The sequence below is a fragment of the Ciconia boyciana genome, chromosome 4 (genome assembly GCF_034638445.1).
Source record: "Ciconia boyciana chromosome 4, ASM3463844v1, whole genome shotgun sequence".
Lineage (NCBI taxonomy): Eukaryota > Metazoa > Chordata > Aves > Ciconiiformes > Ciconiidae > Ciconia > Ciconia boyciana.
Window position 1 is genome coordinate 85835887 of NC_132937.1, and position 21083 is coordinate 85856969.

At 45.6% G+C, this 21083-nt stretch overlaps 1 protein-coding gene across 6 annotated transcripts in view; it reads left to right on the top strand.

Annotated features, from left to right (window-relative positions):
• Window positions 1-4296, top strand: part of SEMA6A (semaphorin 6A) — a 116793-nt gene extending 112497 nt beyond the window's left edge. For all 6 annotated transcript variants that reach the window (XM_072860455.1, XM_072860459.1, XM_072860457.1 and 3 more), the window contains one exon: window positions 181-4296. In XM_072860455.1, the coding sequence (XP_072716556.1) occupies window positions 181-1370 (1190 nt within the window). In that variant the 3' untranslated portion in view covers window positions 1371-4296. The remainder of the gene's footprint in view (window positions 1-180) is intronic.
• Window positions 4297-21083: the final 16787 nt, after the last annotated feature.

A 21083-nucleotide genomic window follows, 5' to 3' on the forward strand; every position in this document is an offset into this window, starting at 1 on the left:
TGCACATGCAAGATGTAGCTGGCAGGTACAGTATGTCTCCAAATTTGGGCAAGCTGATGAAAAATCACCTTGCAAAACACAAATAAACCTCCCAGGGTGTGCATTTGGACAAAGTAGTTAATGATAAGTAGCTTTTCCCCATCCTTAGTTTGTTTAACCACTGTATGCTGTTTATTGCAGGAGTGATTCGTGAGAGTTACCTGAAGGGTCATGATCAGCTGGTGCCGGTCACCCTGTTGGCCATTGCTGTTATTCTTGCTTTTGTCATGGGGGCCGTCTTTTCGGGAATCGTAGTGTACTGCATCTGCGACCATCGCCGCAGAGATGTGGCTGTTGTGCAGAGGAAGGAGAAGGAGCTGACCCACTCCCGCCGCGGCTCCATGAGCAGCGTTACCAAGCTCAGTGGACTCTTTGGGGATGCTCAGTCCAAGGAGCCAAAGCCTGAAGCTATCCTCACGCCTCTGATGCACAATGGCAAGCTGGCTACCCCAGGCAGCACTGCCAAGATGCTAATCAAAGCTGACCAGCACCATCTGGACCTGGCCGCACTGCCAACCCCTGAGTCCACCCCAACCCTGCAACAGAAGAGAAAGCCCAGCCGTGGCAGCAGGGAATGGGAGAGAAACCAGAACCTCATCAATGCCTGCACAAAAGATATCCCCCCGATGGCCTCGCCCGTGATCCCGACCGACCTGCCACTCAGGGCTTCTCCTAGCCACATTCCCAGTGTTGTGGTCCTGCCCATAGCCCAGCAAGGCTACCAGCACGAGTACGTTGACCAGCCAAAAATGAGCGATGGGGCTCAGATGTCTGTGGAGGACCAGAATGCTACCCTTGAATACAAAACTATCAAGGACCATCTCAGTAGCAAAAGCCCCAGCCACGGGGTTAACCTGGTGGAAAATCTTGAAAGCATGCCACCAAAAGTACCCCAGCGGGAAGCTTCCCTCGGGCCCCCGAGCGCCTCACTGTCACAGAGTGGCTTGAGCAAGCGGCTGGAGATGCACTCTTCTGCTTACAACGTGGACTACAAGAGAAGCTATCCTACAAACTCACTCACGAGAAGTCACCAGACATCGACCCTCAAAAGAAACAACACTAACTCCTCTAACTCGTCCCACCTTTCCCGCAATCAGAGCTTCGGCCGGGGCGACAACCCACCGCCGGCCCCGCAGCGAGTGGACTCAATACAAGTCCATGCTGCTCAGGCACAGGCTGTGACTGTATCTCGGCAGCCGAGTCTCACCGCATACAACTCGCTGACGAGGTCAGGGTTGAAACGCACGCCCTCATTAAAGCCAGACGTACCTCCCAAACCTTCCTTTGCTCCGCTCTCCACGTCCATGAAGCCCAATGATGCGTGTACATAATCAGAGTGGGGTGGGGGGGGGGAAGACAGCGATTAAGCAGAGGTTGCCCTTGAAAGCCAGTGTTCTGCAACTGTTATCACTTGCTCCTCTGAGAAGATGGTTATTGCAAGCTGAAGATGTGTTGGATTTCTGCTCTCTGGGAAAAGTGGAATATTTTTTTAAACCCGAGCCATATGACCCGTGGTTGAAAGTTTGCAATTGCAAGACTCGCCCCCACAACCCGCCAGTTCTTTGCTCAAAAGACTAACCCTCCATCACAAACCTTGAGCCAAAAGCACACAGGTGAAAGATGACTGTGACATTTCACCCTGCTCCCCAGCTGCACAGCGCATTCCTGAACTGGGAAAGAGTGCTCTGAAAAGCAAAACAAATAATTACAAAAACAAACAAATTTAAAAAAGAAAAAAAAAGAAAAAAAGAATCCATTGATAAAGCTAACTCTGACTTAACAATGGCAGAAGTTTACTATGTGCAGGTACTGTGAAATGATGCCCATCAGTGTTACAGCCATTTGGTTACAGCAGTTAAATGCCATGTTGGGCAAACTATGTCATAGATTTCTGCTACCCTTCTCTTTTAATGAGTAACACGTGACTGTTAACGCAAGTAACTCCTCTTATTTATTGTTCAACTTTTGTTTTTCCTAAGGAAATAACTTCTGCATATCATCCTGTGAACAGCTCTTCAGAAGTACCTTGAAAGTCATACCTATTTAACGTGAAACCCATTAACTGGAGCAATTAAAACTCTTTTATTTTTCCAATGAATTCACTGAGTTAGATAAGTTGGAGCTGGAATTCTGAACTTTGTGCCTGGACTGCCTGATTAGCTGAAAAAAAAGGGGATATCTATTTAAGTCTCTCAGCTAATTAGCTGGCTGGGCCTCTGACCTAAGACAGCAACAAACAAATAGCGCAAGTTCATAACTTCTAACGTAACTGCAAAAGAAACTCTTAAAAGCTGCACATTTGTGCACCATTGCTATCAACATGGCTTTGTCAGTAGCTAATACTTTCTGTGAAGGCACCAGCTTGTGATGTGCCATCTCATTTCACCTTGCATGTGAGACGGCAAACAAAATCCTCAAACAGTGTGAACTAGTTAATATGCCGGCTGTTACCATGCATAAATTATGGTCTTATCACACGGGTTTTTCGTGGGAATATATCTGTGAATAGCCTGTTTTCTTCCACATGTAAATTTGTGCCTTACACCCTCAGTTGTGTATACTTGTGAGCTGTAGTATGTAAAACCTTTTTCTTTTTCCCCTTTGAGTAATGCAAATATTTATTGATCCTTCCTCCTCCAAGCCCCTTCAAGAACTGGAGTAAAGACATGCGAAGAAGAACGTGGCGGTTATTGCCATAACCCTGTGTCCCTCAAGAAATTAGGCTAGCACCATACTCTCCACTTCAATTTGACTTTCTAGCTGTGCCAAGTCCTCTCTCAAAACCACCCACAAGCGGTGATGCTCCCGAGGCACCATGCTGGGGGTTCTGCCTTCCCCCACCTCGCGCTCCCCCTTTACCACATGTCAGCATGGGGATCATTCTCACTGCGCAGCAGGGAATTGACCAACACCCTTGTCCACGGGGCTGGTGTGTCCCCTGGTTGGGGACGAGTGCCAGCAAGAGGAGCCAAGCCCCGCAGAAAGCCCAGCCACACGTCCCGCAGCACACAGGGCACATGGAGCTAGGACAGGCAGGCGGGCTCCTGCTGTAGCTACCTGCTGCTCCAGAAGGATGCTGCATATACTTCTTTGGGGAAAAATGTATTTTTTTTTCCTTTGTTTCTTTTGTGTGACTGTGCATGTAGCTAGCGTGGGAGTGTGCGCGCGCACAGGTGTGTGCGTGTGTGTGTGTGCGCGCAGGTGTGTAAGTTCCTTTCCAGTCTTTCAGTTTATGCAAAAACGTAGATGTGTTTTTAATCTGTTACAATAACTGTGTCAACATACTGTAGAAAAATGATGGGGATCGCTTCTAAGCTTTTTATATATATATATATATATCTACTGAACAGTATGTTTGAGTAAGGTGGTTGTTTCTGTTTCAATTTGTTTTTTAAAATTTTATACTTCCATTTGTTTTTCAGGGTTTTGGTTTTGTTTCTGAATGATTAAAAAGACAGATTTTAAGTCCATTAGCTTATAGATGGTATATATAAAGTCTGGATGGTCTAGACCAAAGTGTGTAACAAGGGTGCTTGCATGTTCTTTCATTTCATCATGGCTTCCTTTATGAAACAGTTTTGTTCACCCTTAGTGAACTATGCAGACTGGAGTAGGTAGTTCTGTATCCAAAGCAATGTTGTTGTTTTAATAAACACAAGCAGAAAACCCTTTGAAAACAGCAGGTAGCAAGGACATTTTTTTTAAAAGAACCAACTCACAACCTTTTTACCAAGCTCCAAACCCCTGGAGCACCAAATGCGCAGGTCCCATTGATATTACCCCACAAAGCATTCTCCCAAAAATGTAGAGACAAATAATCACAGCAACAGCTTGTGCAGCAATCTGCCTTCACATTGTATATTGCACCAGTTACCGGGTTGACCTTGAAACATGCATTTTTGTACTCGGTGGGTCTTCTGTTTTCGTCCTTTCCCACTCCCGGTTCCCTTCCACCCTTTGTTTTGAGGGGTTCATGAAACTATGTGTGCCTTTGCTTTCCACCCTTGCTATACACTGGTAGATGCAACAAATTCAGACTCTCATTTGTTGTAAAGTTGTAAAGTATTGTGATGTCACCAGTTTCCCTTCATTTCCACATCCCCCTAACATCTGATTCACAACTTAATGTATGTTGTAAAAAAAACAAACAAAAAAAAAAAAGAAAGCAAGAAAGAAAAAGAAAGAAAGAAGGAGGAGAAAACGGGAAATAAAAGCTCTTGATTACATATGGTAATAAAACCAGACTGTTCTACCTTATTTCTTGTGTCCTGGTTCTTTTGTTTCTACGGTGACTTATCCTTTTCCTTGAAAAATACAAACAAATGCAATGCAGATCATTTAGAGCAGATTATGGTGAGAAAGAAATTTGTTACTTTCTGTCTCTCACAGAAGATGAACTTGACTTTAGAGTAAGGTGATGGTAATTAAAAATTGAATCATACGTTTGCTCTCCCTCTATTCATATTCTGCATTTTCTTTTTATGAGCTTGTTCATCATCAAATATTTATGGCAGACTTGATAGTTTAAAAGATCAAGGCTGGGATTTAAGCACGCGTGGTCCACCAAAATAGATCATCATACAGATGTGACTTCATCTCCAGGCTTTACATATTAATAACAGAGTCAGCCTGTGTTCCTTTTAGCAGGTATAAATCTATTGTGCTTCATAGGCCTGCTTTACCGGATGTTGCCTGAGACTCCAATTCTGCAAGAAAATGGTAGTAAACAGATAAATAACAACAGAGTATATAAACTCCCTAGTCCTGGGAGTCGTTAAAACATAAACATGCCTGCGTTCTCCACATTTATTTTGAATAACTGTGGATCACTTAACGCTCAGCCATTACAATACAGGTAAATGCTTGGTTATGTGAGTTACTGGGCTTAGTGATTTTGTTTTGTGACACGAGTTTCACATGACCTTGTAGAAACAAGGACTCTAATCCAGTAATTTACTCTTGCTCGGGTCATACTGGGCTTTCCTGCCCTGCCAGGACACCCCGTTCTGGACCTAGAGCCTTACCAATTTGTGCCAGTCCCCTACCTTGCACCACGGATAGCCCTGATGCTGGCTCAGCAGAAAGTGGTGAAGTACTAGCTTTCCTCAAGGAGTGGGACATGATGGTTTTAAAGAGAGAAGTCACAAAGCCTGGGTATGCTCTCCTCAGTGGAAAGCAGGAGGCCCCTCTACAGCTCCATCTCCCCCTCTCTGCCCTGAAGGACACTAGGGCTCTGAAGATGGTGGCCTTGGTGTAGCAGTGACACACAAGAGCAGAGCATTGCAAACGCCATTTTTCAGCGCCTTGCCCACAGATGTCTCTCTTTATCTCAGGTGCAGGCTTCCTTTGAGCCAGGCACACTGACATGCAGATGTGCAGTGGGGACGTGGGGATGATGCCTGCCATGGCTGGGACCTGGCAGGCTTCCCCAAGTGATGCTGAGGGACCTCTAGCCTGGGGACAGCGGGCACTGTACAGTCACACAGTGCTCCACACTCTGCTGCATTCGACCTGCATGCTCCCAGAGTCACAGCAAAAGGGAAAGTGAATGCTCTCTGGGTGCTTAGAGACGTGTATCATCTTCAGTCCTGCAACTCTGTGAAGTTACTTTGTCCAGCTTTCTTTGAAATGTTTCATATAAGCAGCACCTAGGGAAGCTATTCAAAGATTAATGTACCTCTATTTTAACATTAATATTCATATTTTTCTATAAACAATTGCAGGCTGCTGCCTGGAGAACAGGGCCCAAGAACACCTCTAGCAGTGGCACTGGCTGCCTCTTTGCAGAGTTTTGCAGAGCTCCTCCATCTGTTGCCAGTGAAAGGAAGGTCCATGAAAGCACAGGCATGAAGGAGGGAGGGTGGGAAGGGGGATGCCCTGATGTATGAGCCATATGGGGTCTGTAACTGCTCTGCTTGTGTGGCCACAAACTGCTGCCCAAGCAAAGGTGTGAACCTAGCCCCTTAAAGCAATTTTCCCTCGCAACACCTCCCCGAATGTGCAGCCCTGTGCTGGCACGCACATAGTCTCTGACAGAGACCTGTCTTACCATACTGCTGTGCAGAAATGACCAGGACGGGAACTGAAGGAAACAGGGTGCATCAGACCCCACTGCCCTGGTGGGGTCTTGGCCAGCCAAGCACAGCACCAGCACCCACAGCAGCACCCCGCCAAGGAAAGGTCCCTCCACTGAGCAACCCCAGCTGCCCCCCAGAAGAGGCAGTGCCCTCAGCCTCCAGTATGGTGGCTTTTGACGTGGGAGACCTCTGAGCTACCCACTGTCTATTCAGATCATGAGATCCGTCCCCTGCAGGGACCACTGGTGCCACACCACAGAAACTCCCTGGGGTTGAACAGGGCAAAGAATATACCCAGGAGAAAGCAGGGGTGCTTTGAGCACTTCAGTCAAATTAATGTCGCCTTATTCATCGTAATAATGGTACTCGTGTTGACCTCATTTAGCATGTCATCAAGGATGCATGGAAGTTCCTTTCCAATCAGCATTAATTTGCAAACATATTTTTACACAAAATGGAACCCAGATGAATGACTCAAGACAATAAGTCCCCATAAATAAATCCTGGTCCACTGCCCTGTTCCTCCCTTCTCCCTCCAATAGGCATACATTTTCAAACTACACAAGAATGTCGTTTCAAAGATAACTGCAAATCCTACCCCACTGTAGCTTCTACAGCAGGGAATATTTTGCACCTAAAAGCTCCTCACCTGAAAAAAATGTAGACAATCAGGAAAAGCATGGGCAGTTCAGTGCACTTTACTGCCAGCAGGATGGCAATACACAGGGCTGACTTTGCATGAAAGGGGGTGCCAGAATAAAGTGCCAGAACAGTAATGCAGCAGCACTAGGAACAACACAGTGGTCCGGCTGATGGCCAGAGTCATTTCTGGGAGGCAATTCCAGATCATTCTCCTGTCACAGAATTAGCGTGGCAGGATTACTCTGGGCTCTCTCCCAGGGCTGGACATGGATTCTTGCTCCCTAAAGTTTGCTTATAAAGCTTGTTTAAAGCAATGTGGAGGACCTCAAGTGGTAGTCTTCTCTACCCCACTGCACTGAGGCAGGATCAAGCAAATCTAACCCATTCTTGATGGCTGATTGTCTAACCTCTCCTTGTAAACATGATTCACTCTGGGAAGAAGCAAAAGTCACCCAAGGGATCACCACCAAGCGTTTCAGAGTGTCTAAAGAAAATAATAACCTAAGAAAGTGGGTTGGACTGGTTTAGTTAAGGCCAGTTTTCTATTTATCCAATTAAAGTTAATTTCCCAGAAGTATGGCACCTGCTCCAACCAACAAGTGTTAGAGAAACACATTGTGTGTGTAATATTCATATGCTTCCTGCTGATGCGTGTGTCTGTTAATGAGTCTCTAAGTAGTCTTTTTATTACTTTTTTCCCTTTTTTTTAAAGAGTGCAGATACTTTTCTTTTCAGAATAAGTACTAAGATTATCATCACATGCCTTGTGCAGGAGAACGATGATGTGTTAGACTTCTTTGTATGAATAGAAACAGGTAAATAGTCATCTATCCCCTGACTTTGTAATTTAAACAGTGTAAGTCAGTAGGGAAAGGCTATAATTGGAGTCAGAGTAAGTGAGGTGAAAATTGCTAGGTGGCAGTACCATCTGCATCTTGTTTTAATTAGCCAAGTTTATTATCAGAATATAAAACTTTCAGCTATTCAAGTACTTGGCTTATTTCAACCATCAGTCCAAAGCGATTGCCACATGTTTAGGTAAGCACAATTACTGATCAGCAAAGGAGAATTATCCTCCCCACTGATCTGGCTAACAGTTGCCGTGTCTGGGAGTAGGGACAAAAATATGACTAACCAAGATCATTGTCACATCTGCTTAGTGTTTCATGACAAACTCTATTAAGGCTAACAGCACCACTGTTAATTCAATTAGATCAGTGTTTTCCTTTGCTGGCCATGATGCATTTGGAAGACCAGCAACTGTATGCAGAGCGTGGCTGGCAGTCCGCTGCAAGGAATAATAGCATCATAAATAATATATTAAGACGAAGACAAATCTAGCAGGCTGCAGTCAGAGCACATCAGCCATATAGCTGAACCCTGCAATATCGCAAGGGGGGAGGGAAAAAGTAGCTATGACAGGAAATTATAACAACTATAAATGACAGGGACTACAGGAGGGAACAAAACTCATTAGGTCAGCTCTTTAAGCAAAGTGCAGGGGAAGCACAGGCCAGCCTGCCGGCAGCGGTGGAGGCACTGCGTGCCCTCACATTCATCCTCCTTAAGATGAAACAGCAGACAACTAGTGCTGGATTTAAAGGAAAATGATAAATAACGAAAGGTAACTGGCAAAGAGCTCAGTGGGAACCCAGCTCTTTCTCTGGCCTGCAAGCTCTGCCCTAGTATTCAGCCCCACAGAGCACTTTCCCCGTCTGCAGCCCGGGACGGGGACGGCTGCACCCTCCAGGGCAGCCACGCTGCTGGGTCAGGCTGTCCCCGAGCGGCAAAACTGCCACCCCAGCACCAGCTCCTGAACTGCCCCGTTTTGGGGAAGCGCCTTGCACAGGCAGCGGGCTCAGCCTGCGGCAGGGAAGGGCACAGGTAATTCAGGGCGGACGAGTCCTTCGTCCCAACCTGCTGGACTTGGGCTAGCAGGTGGCACACATCAGCACGTGGGCACAGCCACAATAGCTAACACCAGAGAGCAGAGCCATGCTGGTGGAAATCCTGTTCCAGCCTCTTCCGTGGTCAAAGGAAAAAAACCAAAATGTACCTTTGCCTCAGCCAACATGCTAGTAAAAAGTTGCTGATAGCTTCTGAAAACAATTTCTGCCCCCCCCCCTTTTTTTTTTAATACTGCCTTGCTGTCTAGAGAAAGGCACTCCATATTGGAAAAGAAAGAAAAAAGAGAACAAGAGGATTTTATTTCTCTGACATTTAGAAATTATGACATAATCTTATCAATTCTCAACAAATACAACCTAAAGTATTCAGGCTGCTGATAAAGGTATTGCCTCTGATGGTGCAGCAAACTGCAGATTGAGCTTTTTTTAATGCTGCTTAAATTGCCTGTGAAGCAACCTTTTATGAGATATGGTGGTTCAAACAATTTTGCAAAGAGCAGGAGACAAAGAGTTCCTTTTACACTAAAATGGTTTCCTAGGAAACACTGCAAAATGTAATGTGATATCTCTTTGTGGAAGTTCAAGGACTTGTGTGTGCGAGCGTGTGTTTCTCCTGACCCTCTTTTTTTTTTTTTTTTTTTTTTTTTTTTTTTTTTTTTTGGTGTGGTGTATGGTATTGCTGGCCAGTTTTACCTTTTGATGGTATCACAAGAACAGAACAAGCCTGTACCACAGCAACCCACAATCTGGAGGACATTTTTCTCTTTGATAATCAAATGTCTTCTCTAAACAGAAAAGAAAAATTTTGATCAAAACCAAATCTTTTCATCTGCAGCACCATGGTTTCAGCATAAGGAAAAAACAATGACTGAAAATTCTTAGAGACAAATTTCAAGTTTCAGACAGTCCTCATGCCTGACCCAGTGTGTTTTCTAGTCTGTATGGAGCCTGTACTACACAACATAAATTGGTGGAAGTAAAGCAGAAACCAACACCCTGCAATGCTAATCAGAGATCTGGACATGTGTGTTATAGGAAGATCAGACACACATCCAGATCTTCCTTTAATTAGAGCCTAATAATCTGCCTATCTGAGAGAAGCACTTTGCCCTTTCCTATGTGCAAGCAGTGTGTCCCCAGAAATGCAAAGTTTCTAACTGGGACAACTCAGCTGTTTATCCAAACAAGAGATAACTATGTCTGAATTTACCTGACTGCATGCCTCTCTCATTAGTTGTACTACTCTCATAGATTATAATAGTGACATAGCATTAGGTGCGTTTCCTATGCATGTTAAAAGACTGCAGAAATATTGATGTATAAAATCCTTTCCCCCAGCCCTGACTATTCTCAAGACGTCGATACGCTGAAGTCCCTAGGCAGACAATGCATGCTCCTGTGCAGTGCTGCTAACATGTCCTTCATCCTCCCAGCTGCGACCTGGGCACCCAGACCATGCGGTTCTGCCCAGCATTATGTCCAATTAAAAAAGCATTCTGGCCCAACTGCAGAAGCACCACTACAGTGCATTACAAGGCAACAGAGACAGACCGGCAGGGCCCAAGCCTCAGCATGGCTAGTGGTGAGGGCACGCCTAATTTCTCACAAGCTATTTTAGAAGCTGCTTTGCAGTAGACCATCACTGGATAAAAGATTTGAACAGGGCTGGGGATAGGAACTGGATCTTAGGACTCCCTTTGCCTGGTTTGGAGAAAGGGTGAGCCAGTATTTCAGAAATAATAGCATTTAGTTTAAGCAGAGTCATTCATAGATGACACAGGCAGCACCGGCTGTCTGGGGCAGCCTCAGCCAGCGAACCTCCTCGAGTTACCTGCACTGTGTCTTTGGGAAGCACACACCCGATGTACTGATCCCTAGTGCTGCCTTCACACCCCAATTGCTAACTTTTACCACCTTGCTGCAGCAGATGGTCCTTCATGCCTCGAGCAGAGCCTGGGACAGTGGCAAGCTGGAACATGCATGGTGATGTGTCCGGATCTGGTCGTGGAAAAGGTCCCTGGAGTGTTTCTGTGCTGCAGGTAACTGAGAAACAGGGGGGGGAACCACAGAACAAAGTCCTGAGGTGTTAGCTAATCTTTATAAGCACAGCATAGCCCAAGCAGCAGGTGGATTAAGGGCTGACGTTTACTGTCGGTGCAGAAATGTGGACTTTGGGGAACTACTGAATTCTGCAGGGTGACCAAAGGTAAAGGAGAGAGCAGTGTTTGGATCCAGATGTGCACCCTGGAAGAGCTGGAGTGCATTCCTGCCGGCAACGCAGGTGCTGACCCAGGGAAACACTTAGCTCTAAGCATGATTTCACCCATTGAGCTACCAGTTTTAAAATGGTCCCAAACGACCACTTTTCTGGGCAGGGCCCCTCCTGAAGAAAACATGCTAGCCACGTTAAGAATGGCGCTGAGCTTCTTCCAAACTAACCCAGAGCAGACAGCCATGCATCCTCCATAAGAACAACCTCCTTTTAAGCCAGGAAACCTTCAACCTGACAGAGCTGAACAGACGCAAGGCAGTGCCATGCCAATGAAGGTAAATTGCAGCCTTGGGACTTGCTTCCACTCTCTTTGCTCGTGTCCAAGGAACTCTATGTGGACATGTCGGTTACCCTGTGCGGTACTCACTGGCTGTGCTCGTTGGCCTGTCAGAAACACCCAGGATAGAGGAACAGGGCTTGGCTGTTACAGCCTGTAACACTGTTTTGTGCATCCTCTGCTATACTGGGTCTGCTGTACTAGTAGGACTAAAATGCATTTAAATGAGATTTCCTCTTTAAGATCAGCAGGTAATCAAGCCCACAGAGATGCGCCATGGTTATATAAACACTTTCTGAGTAGAAATGCATCCCACTTCCTCACTGTCCTAAACTGTTTATTCTGGGTGCCCAGTTACTGAAGATTTAAATAATTCACGTCTACATTCAAACAGCTCTCCTTTAGTGTAACTTGTACGTTTAAATATCTCCTAACTGCAGTACATCAGCATTTAGAGATTAAAAACCCTATACAGAAAAACACATTTACTGGTGTGAATAATTCATACTACATACTAGTCAATGCAGGGAAACCTGAGTTTCAGGCAGGGGCTTTCTGAGATGGAGAAGAGTCATGACTTAGCCTGCGATGTCAGGGCTTTGTCTTTGTCTCCCAGTGTAACCAACTCACCATATAGTTTATTTAGACTGTCCAGAAGCCAGTCTCACCCATAATCACAGATGATACAAGATCTTCTCTGATACTCAAATACAGAATATGAAATGCATTAGGCTGACTGGCAGAAAACTAAATAGTCTCCAGAGTATTTGCTTTTAAATTAACGTGCCATTTTGTATAGCAAATGCAACTCAGTAGGGTTTTTTTGTTTGTCTTAATTTTTCAGTGAAAGTACGAAAAATAAGTCTACCTGAAGACTGAAGTACCAGCTGCTACAATGCTGGGAAGGACTTTACTCATAATTAGAATTGGCCTAAAAGCAATAAAAACCAATGTATCCTCTTTGGATTCTGTGACCACATCATATAAGAGAAAGGATAAACTACCCCCCAGTCTAGATAAAGAGGTATGTGGCCCTTCCCTATTGCTTTATAAATGGAAATGAAAAGCTGTTCCGTTAGCACTGACCACCCAGGCAGTGCTCTAGTGTGATGTCTTTCCTGATTTCTATGCATTGCCAGTACTGCAGTCGTCACCAACAGGATTTGGCATGTCAGTGGGACCTTCACCCCATGGGGTGGGGAAGGCCAGAGAGTCACCGCTGCTCCTGTGGCTGGCACTGCAGAACATGGGTGCTGTGAGCGCAGCGGGTAGGGGATGGCTGCGGGTGCAAGGATCAGCCACCGGCAAGGATGCTTGCAGTCCTCTGCGGTGGCTGCACAAAAGTGGCTTTTGCTCCCTTCCAGCCTGGAAGTCTGTGGGCATCCACAGGTGCTTTCAACCTGATTTGGAGAATGCGGGGAACCTTCATGTAGTTCAAAAAGGGTTTGAATCAGGCTGTTCCTTTTTACATCCTTTTTTTCTCTCCTTTCCCCCTTATCTTGCTACCTGCCCAGATGGGACAACTTTCATGCAGGATAGGCTGGATGACCCATTTTATGAACAGGCAAAGTGAGGACTGAAGCCAGTTCATCACAGGCTACCTGCAAAGCAGCAGCAGCAAGGACAAGGGGCAGTCAGAAGGTCCCAGGTCACTGTCATCCACATTCTCTTCCAAATTGCCTGGTTTAACTGGCAGCTTTGAGGAAAGGCACAGCTCCAGAGCCCACAGTCAGGTGGCAGAAACAGAGAAAAAAAGAAGGGGGTTTGAAAGAAAAAAGAATTACCTTTTTCCAAGAATTTCCAAATAGGGCAGTCACGCGGGAACTCCTGTTTCAAACAAAAGGAGCCAGGAACAAATATTGTTCCTTCCTGCAGAGTGGAAGAAGAAGAAAAAGGGAAGCTACTGGTGTGAGAGCAGGGAAGGAAAGCAGCATGCTGCCCCGGGGGGCGAGGGCTGCAGGTCGTTCCGGCGGGGGGTCTCCGCAGAGCACCTCACTGCCGTGCCTGCAGAGGTGCATTTGCACCCATGGGTGATGGGCTGAACCGCTAGGTCGCACCAGCCCCCATGTGCCCCGCGGCTCCTGCACTGCCCTCAGCTCTGCCCAAACGCTTGTGGCATGGCCAGCTGCCAAGGGACAGGCAAGCAAAGAGGATGCCTCCAGCATCACGGGATTTCTGCTCTCAGAAACCATCCTGCAGCAATTTGACCATAAAACTTCAACATTACTGATATATATAAAAAAATATATAATAACATAGACGTAAATATGTATATAATTTAAATATATATGAGATATATGATAATATATTACATATATATTACATATATTTTATATATGTATTAAAAACAATACTCAGCTTGATAGTATACAACAAATTAACTGCATATGTTCAATTCTTGGTACAGTAACTTGTTTGCAGCAGTGGTACTTTGTGAAGATTATTTTTCAAGAGCTGACAATCACAAATCCTTTCTCCCTCCTCTCCCTGTCCCTTCAAAAGTGAGGTTTGAGAGCTGTAGAAAAGTTGGCAGAAAGTAGCCCTTTGCACCTTTTTTAGCTCCGCATGGCTTTCTGGAGAAAGCAACGGCTGCTTGGGGGGCCAGCAGGGAGCTGCCCCAGTGCTGCAACCCAGGGCTGGCAGGTGCAAGGTGGGGGGGTCCCTCCCCAGGGAGCAGCATTGCTGCTGGGGTGAGCACAGCAAGGTGCATGGGGGTCTCAGAGACCACCTCTCCCTCAGAAACTAAGTGTGAAGGTCATGGCCACAGCAGGAAGCAATGTCGGGGGGCGGAGGGGGGTGCAGCAGCAGGCTCTTCCACGAGGAGGGTAGGAGTAGATGGGGCTGAAAAACCTGCTAGCTTCCCACAAAATAAAAAAACTTATAAGGCTAGACTTTAAGTCATTTAAGAGAGATGGTGTGGTCTTACTCATGCAGCTAATTAAAGGTTGCCTCACGTAAAGGAAAAAAAAAAGTGTAACATTTACAGCAATAAAAATGATGAGTGATTTGTTTCCAAATTGTGCCAAAGACAAAAAACCCACAGAGCCAGCAAAGTTTTTCCCCTTCACCTCCAGTGTATGAGGACTGCAGGCAGCCAGCTGCCTCCTGCCCAGGGGGCTGGCACTGGCCAGGAGCAATTAAACACTAGATTATAATTGGGCTTCAGTGAGCTACCTCTCTAACCAGTCATCAGCTGTACTGCTGCTGTCAAAGTAGCTTGGATGGTCTTCACTTAGCCTTTCTCTCTGTTTATTTATGGAGGGTTTGTACAGGTTTATTTCTATTTTATGTGGAAGTTAGTACCAGAATGGAAGGGCTACCTACCATGCACAGCTATTTCGACCGCTCTCCCTTTCTTGGGGCTGTTCTGTGCTCCCAGCTAGAGAGGGCTGGGAAGGTCCTGCAGATGAGGTGCCAGCCAGCTGTCTGCATGACCGGCATGATGCACATGGCAATGCCTTTCTTTTCCTGCTCTCCTTTGTTGCCCTGTGTGGCAGTGAGCCTCATTCCTCCGCACCGGGGCAGGGGAGGAGGCTGCCTGCCATCCCTGACCGGCAGCTCTGCCAAGGAGGCCTGGAAGATCTTCAGTCCCAGCAACTTGGAGCTGGACCACATCCTTTTCCTCCTTCCTCTCGTCTCAGGATGTTTTTGGTCTCTGCTGTGACCAGAGAGGTCTCTGCTGTGACCTCTGGCTGTGCCAGAGAGGAAGCACTGGAGAACTCGAACATCCCCGCGCAGGCTGGGCAAGTTCTGCTGAGCAGCGGCATGGGCTGGCAGAGATAAGCCCAGGTCCCCAGACCACATCATGAAGTCATCATTTTTTAATGTATATTTGTGCATGTTACAGACTCCAGATGTACTCGCAGGTTCACAGAACATCTGACACTGGCAGGCACCTCCAGAGGCCATCCCATCCAACCCCCCTGCTCAAGCAGTGTCAGCTAGAGCCGGCTGCCCAGGACCGTGTCCACTTGGGTTTCAAGCATCTGCACGGGTGGAGACACCACCGCTTCCCTTGGCAACCTGTTCCAGCATTAGATTGCCTCCACAGTAAAAAAAGGTTTTTCTTATGTTTAAACAGGATTTCCTGTATTTCAGTGTGTGCCCCTTGCCACTTGTCCTGTTACTGCACACCACTGAGAAGAGTCTGGCTCCCTCCCATCAGGTATTTGTATATTTGTATGTATTTTTTTTAATACTCTATGTTTAATAGAAAAATAAAAGAGGGCTTCTGTAATTGAAGCAAGAACTGAGCCAAATGACACGTAAAGGAAGTGATGCAAGCTGCTAGAAAGCAAAAGTGGAATGCAAAGCTACATGGTAAAATACGTAGTTAGCTTGTCTGGCTGCATATGAGAGCATCAAGAAGATTTGTTTTCAGATGCTAACAAACTTCCTTGGATCATATATTTACATATCTCCTCAAGTGTGTGTTTCAGTTATAGTGAAAAGGATTTTCACTGGGCTAACACCAGCCTAATCCCCCACTACATTTCAAAACCTTGCACTATTGCAAAGCATGTCTGAAACTCCAAAAAGAGAAGACGTAGAGGCTTTCAGATGGGGCAGAAAGAAGCTGCCTCACTGTGGCTGCACAAACCACTGCTGCTGGCACTTCAGAAGCAACATTGGTTTGAAACACCCACCTAGCTGAGGTCCCTGAGTTCCTGCTGGACAAAGCCTGGTGATACTATAAACAGAAGCAAACAGCTTCTTGCAGTGGAAAATATTGGACAGCCTTAAGTACAAGTACACATTCACCCACATCCTACCATGTCCATTAACGCAGGTAATGTTACTGCAATTAAAAACCATGCATTTTCCAAGAAACCGCAGTTAACCCATCTGTTTAGAATAGCTTATCAGAATAACATCAGATGCCACTGTGTGGTAAGCACTGGTGAATAACAATGTTTTTAATGGTTAGTACTGTAAGTAACATTCTTACTTGAAGACCTTTGTGCATTAAGGAATTTTCCTTCTGAATAGTTCCATTTAATTTCTGCATTTTCATTTAATTCAATGTGCAGTAGAAATACGCACAAGCCAGAGTCAGGTGTTTTTATTATCCTCTGCTTAGGGTAAAGGATTACAGTAAAACAGTCTCAAAATCTCACTGAAGGCCATTTGGATTTTTTTAGACCTTTTCTGAACCCACCTCCATAGCTACATCCACCACATTGCCACTTGATGAACTGCTGTGGTATTTGCCATCAGTTAAAGGACATTTCTATAGGATACAGTAGCACCAAGTGATGAGACCAGTCGCTCTGGGTCATGCATACCGCTGGGAACTACCATGCACTGAGCCTCAGCCTTCCTCCCTCTGTGTTGCTTTATGCCTTATTAAAGCCTAAGCTCGTGTCTGTAAACTGAAAAACCTGTTGGAAATTTTGGCTTCAAAACCTCAAACATTTGCCCATACTTTAGATGATGGAGGCAAATAATGCAGTCTTTAAAACAAACTGAAACTCTAAGGGAGACTGAGGTTACGGTGGCTCTGATTTTCATGGCCATCCGTCACCTGTTTTGCATTTGGGGAAAAAAGACTTTACAGACAATATCTTATTTATTGGTAACATATAAAAGAAAATATTTGCAGATGAGCCTAATCACAGAGACAGAGGCTTCACACTGCGGTTTTATACAGAGGTAAAGCCCTTTCTGCTGGCACGCTACCAAGCAGCAGGGCAAACATCCACCATGTGTAGGAGGCCCTACAAGCACCGTGGATAATAAATGCCAGTCAAGCAGGTATTTTTGGTAAAGCATGAAATAATTCTTCTGCCTAAAGCTATGAATTTCCTCAAAAAGTTTACAAGGAAGAGATGGAAACAAAGATTTCTGCTTTTATGTCCCACTTTCTTACAGACTCCCTTTTTTGGTTATAGATAAAACAATTCATCTTGCTAGGAATGCATTTTCTTCCTGTTTGTGGACGTGAAAAATGGCTTTATTATAATAAGACATTATTATGTTTGTATCATTTATTGACATCTCTGAAGTCTTTTAAGGACCATGGATGAAAGGTGCTATACAAGTGCCAAGTACATCATAAATTATTAAATGTTTCTTCAAAATCTGCTTGCTCGGTCTTTCATCTACTGATACCAGATTTCAGAACGAGATACACAAAAGGCCTTTATGAAACTTTCCCCTCCTCGCCATCATGCCTGTGCTGTGCAGGATGAGGCAGAATCAGAATATATGCCATTTTCTACAAGGTGCAGCAGAGACACTTCCCAGATGACCTGAAGCCACCCTGTACCAGAGAAAATGTACAGGCCTCTCAGTTCTCTCAAATTTAAAAAAAAAAAAAGGAAATAAATTTATAAGTTGATTATTTGCAGTTACACCATTTGAGTTTGTGTCTTTCAGAGCACGCCTGCAAGGAAAGGATCCTGAGGGCAGCGAGGTTAAAAGTATGTGCCAGCCACGTACAGCCCTGCCGTGCCACTGTGAACAGCCATGCCTGGGTAAAGCAAATTATGCAGCTGCTGCTGGGCATTTAAAATGTATATGAACAAGCTGTCAGTCCAAGATCTAAAACTTATTCAGTTATTCAAACTAATTCAATTCCATCCCCCAGCTCTGACACCCCCGGCACTTGCTGCAGACCACTTTAATGGGAAGTGATATGTAAGTGCAAACACCTGGGAGGCGGGCGGCGGGGGGATTTTTCTGATACAACAGTCATCACCACGGTTGTTAACAGCACTGGCATTTATGTGATCCTAATTATGCTGTAAGCGTAAGGCAGGCAAGGAAGGTTCACACTCCTCTTCCTGCACTGCTCTCACACCGTCTGCAGGCTCCTGCCACCCCTGTGTGTCCCCACCGGCCCGTGTCCCCCCCACCCGGCATGTTCCCCCCACCCAACATGTCCCCCCGCTGCCCCGTACATCCCGCACAGCCTCCACTGGCCATCACAGCCATCTGTGCTGCCTTGCTCGCCCTGCCTACAGACACAGGCAACAGATTTCATGTCTTGGATGTCCCTGGTAGGGCTTACATCAGTATCGTTCAAGCCTTCAGCATCTCTTAGGTCAGATGAAGTGTCCTGGTTTCAGCTGGGATAGAGTTAATTTTCTTCCTAGTAGCTGGTATACTGCTGTGTTTTGGATTTAGATACCAAAGGGTAGCCTGAAAGAAAACGATTGTTTGCGAGAAAATGTTAGAAGCAGTGAACTTTCCCCTCTGTTAGTTAGCCTTCGTTTAACCACAGCACAGGCCATTGTGCCTGTTAGCAGACCTGATACGGCCACTTGCCGTATTTACATTCACATATCTTTGTGAGAGCGATAAGAGCATGGAAGGAGGTCTTGCCTTGAGACCAGCTTCTGATTTATGCTAAAGTTCCCGTCTGCAGAAGTTGTTCTCCAGGATTTTCAAACACCAGTAAAGTCTAGACATGGAGGTTTTGGTTCCAAAACAATATTGCATTAATTGTGCATGAAGATAAATTGCAAACTGGCTCCCTGGTAGATCCTAAAGTATGGTTACTAATGGGGGCTAGATCCAGCAGGGTTCTCACAGAACTGAGTTTTGGGCCAACATTATTTAATTTGTTTTTAATCAATAGTCCAAAAGATGATATAAAATCTTCGACGGCAGTGTCTGCAGATGCTGTACTGGTTGCCCAGCACTGAGCAGCAAGCAGGATGGGTTATGGCTGCTCACTGAGCTGAGCTGAATGCAACATTTCAATGATTTTCAGGGTATGTGGGAGCCTACCACCCCAATGGGGTAACTCAGGTGGGATGCAGGGAAAGGCTGGCTCACATGTGCCATACAGGCTGAGTGTGCATCCCACCTTGAAGGGAGCTAGCGGGAGCCCTGTCTCTGTAGGAAAACACAGTGGTGGTCATGGTCAGTGCATGCGGGAGAGGGAGCAGGCCTTGCCAAAGGACATGGTCCAGCTGCCAGGGATGTCACAGCAGCATCCCAAAGCCTCTGCGTCGTGCAAAGCCTGGGCTGCACGCTGGATGTGGTGGGTGGGGTGGACCAGCCCGGCTAAAACCTCTGCCCGCAGGATGCACAGGGGCCACCAGACAACTTAACAGCCTGTGATTTGCCGGGGGGCAGGCTGAGATTACTTAATGCTCATTACTTAAACTCTGCGGGGCTCTGCTGAGATGCTGTTGCTTGTATCAAAGCTGCACCCACCAAGGTCAGAAATCTGAGGAGGTGGAAGGCAAAACAGAGATGAAGGGGCTTAGTTCAGGTTTTATATCCCATTACTGACCAAGCCAAGAGCAGAACCCACTTCCCCTGCCCCCAGCCTTGCACCCAGGCTGAGCTTTTGACCTTGCTCTTGCAGCAGCAGCACTGGAACAGAAAACCAGCTTTTAATGAAGTTTACGCAATCAAGTGGGTTTCTTAAATACAATGGCAGTTTTCAGCAACTTGTAAACCAATTCTTCATTTGCTAGTCAAGGTTACCTTTGCCATTAAGAGGGTTGTTGTTGATATTTTCTTTTTTTTTTTTAATAGGGAAAGCTTTAAATTTGCAGCTTCTTCGTCCACACAGGGCTACTGTGCCAGCTCATTTAAAATAAGGCAGAGACCCAGCCTTCTGCCTTGGACAGGAGGGGCTCCTCCAAACACAGAAAGCTGCAGCTCCAGTCCCCAGCTGCAGCAGCAGTGCCTGCCAAAGGGGCCGGGAGTGCACCGGGGCATTTCAGATCCAAAGGGGCCATGTTATTCATGTTCCCCCTTCCCAAAACATGCAGCTGAAAAATAAAAGAAAAAAAAAGAAAAAAATGGCATCCTTTAGAAGACATTTTTGACAGCACTTATATACAGGTTACCCCTGGAATTGGTTTCATCTCATGAACATGAGGCAATAAATTGCACAGCAATGCAAACACCAGTCTCCTCTGTTTTCACCACGTAGGCTTTCCTCCACAGGGAGCAATGCTGAGGGGATCCCAGAGTGGGACAGCTGCATCCTTCCAACACACCAAACATTTTGTGGGGTGGACAAGCAATGCTATATGTCAGAGCAGTAGGTGAAACTGTTCTTGACTTTATTTTGTGTCGTGCATGATTACCAACACTGATCGTGGTCGAAAGATTAGATACTTCATATCCCTCAACAGACATTTTCCTGATGAAAAATTACTTTTTTCTGGCATTTGTTGTGCATCTCAAATGAACCAGTTATCAGAACAGAAAAAAAGTTCTTGCTTGTTTTCAAATCAACAGTATTTTCACCTACCATTAAAATCTTGTAGCTGTGCTAAAAACAGCAATAAACATGACTGTGGGGCTTGTTCATTTTACCTTTCAGAGGTAAAACCTATACGTATCTAAAATATTTTCAGATTGCTTTGCCAGACTCACTGAAAAAAGCACAATTCACTTCAAACGTTGATGTAATTATAATTTTCTTACATTAAAGGGCTTTATTTGCTTAGGTCTTTTTTAATGGTTGTGTTGCATGTAATAGGAAGAATAAGCATCATTAATTCATTATCTTATTACTATTTAACATGTAAATTGCAGTAGGGCATGAAGGACCTTCTAATGCAAACACCGGCCCTTCAGAAATGCAAAGCATACAATCAGTGTGTGATTCCTGGCACAGGGACACCTGGGACCACCGTGGCGAGGGGACACTACCCAAGGAGAGGAGGATACCCCAGCCATCTCCTAGCCAGCTCCTTTCTTCTTTCCACGCCTTTGTACATTGGGAGCAAATATGTATGGCCTCTCTATCCCAGGGACAGATACGAGGGAGAAGTGGCATTTCTTCCCCAGCCAGCCTGCATAGATGTCTTTCAATTTAGATAGTGCTCAACAGAGTGCTGCACGCTGTGCAAGCCAAACTAAGCAGGGTAGGACCAATTTGGAAACAATAATGTCTC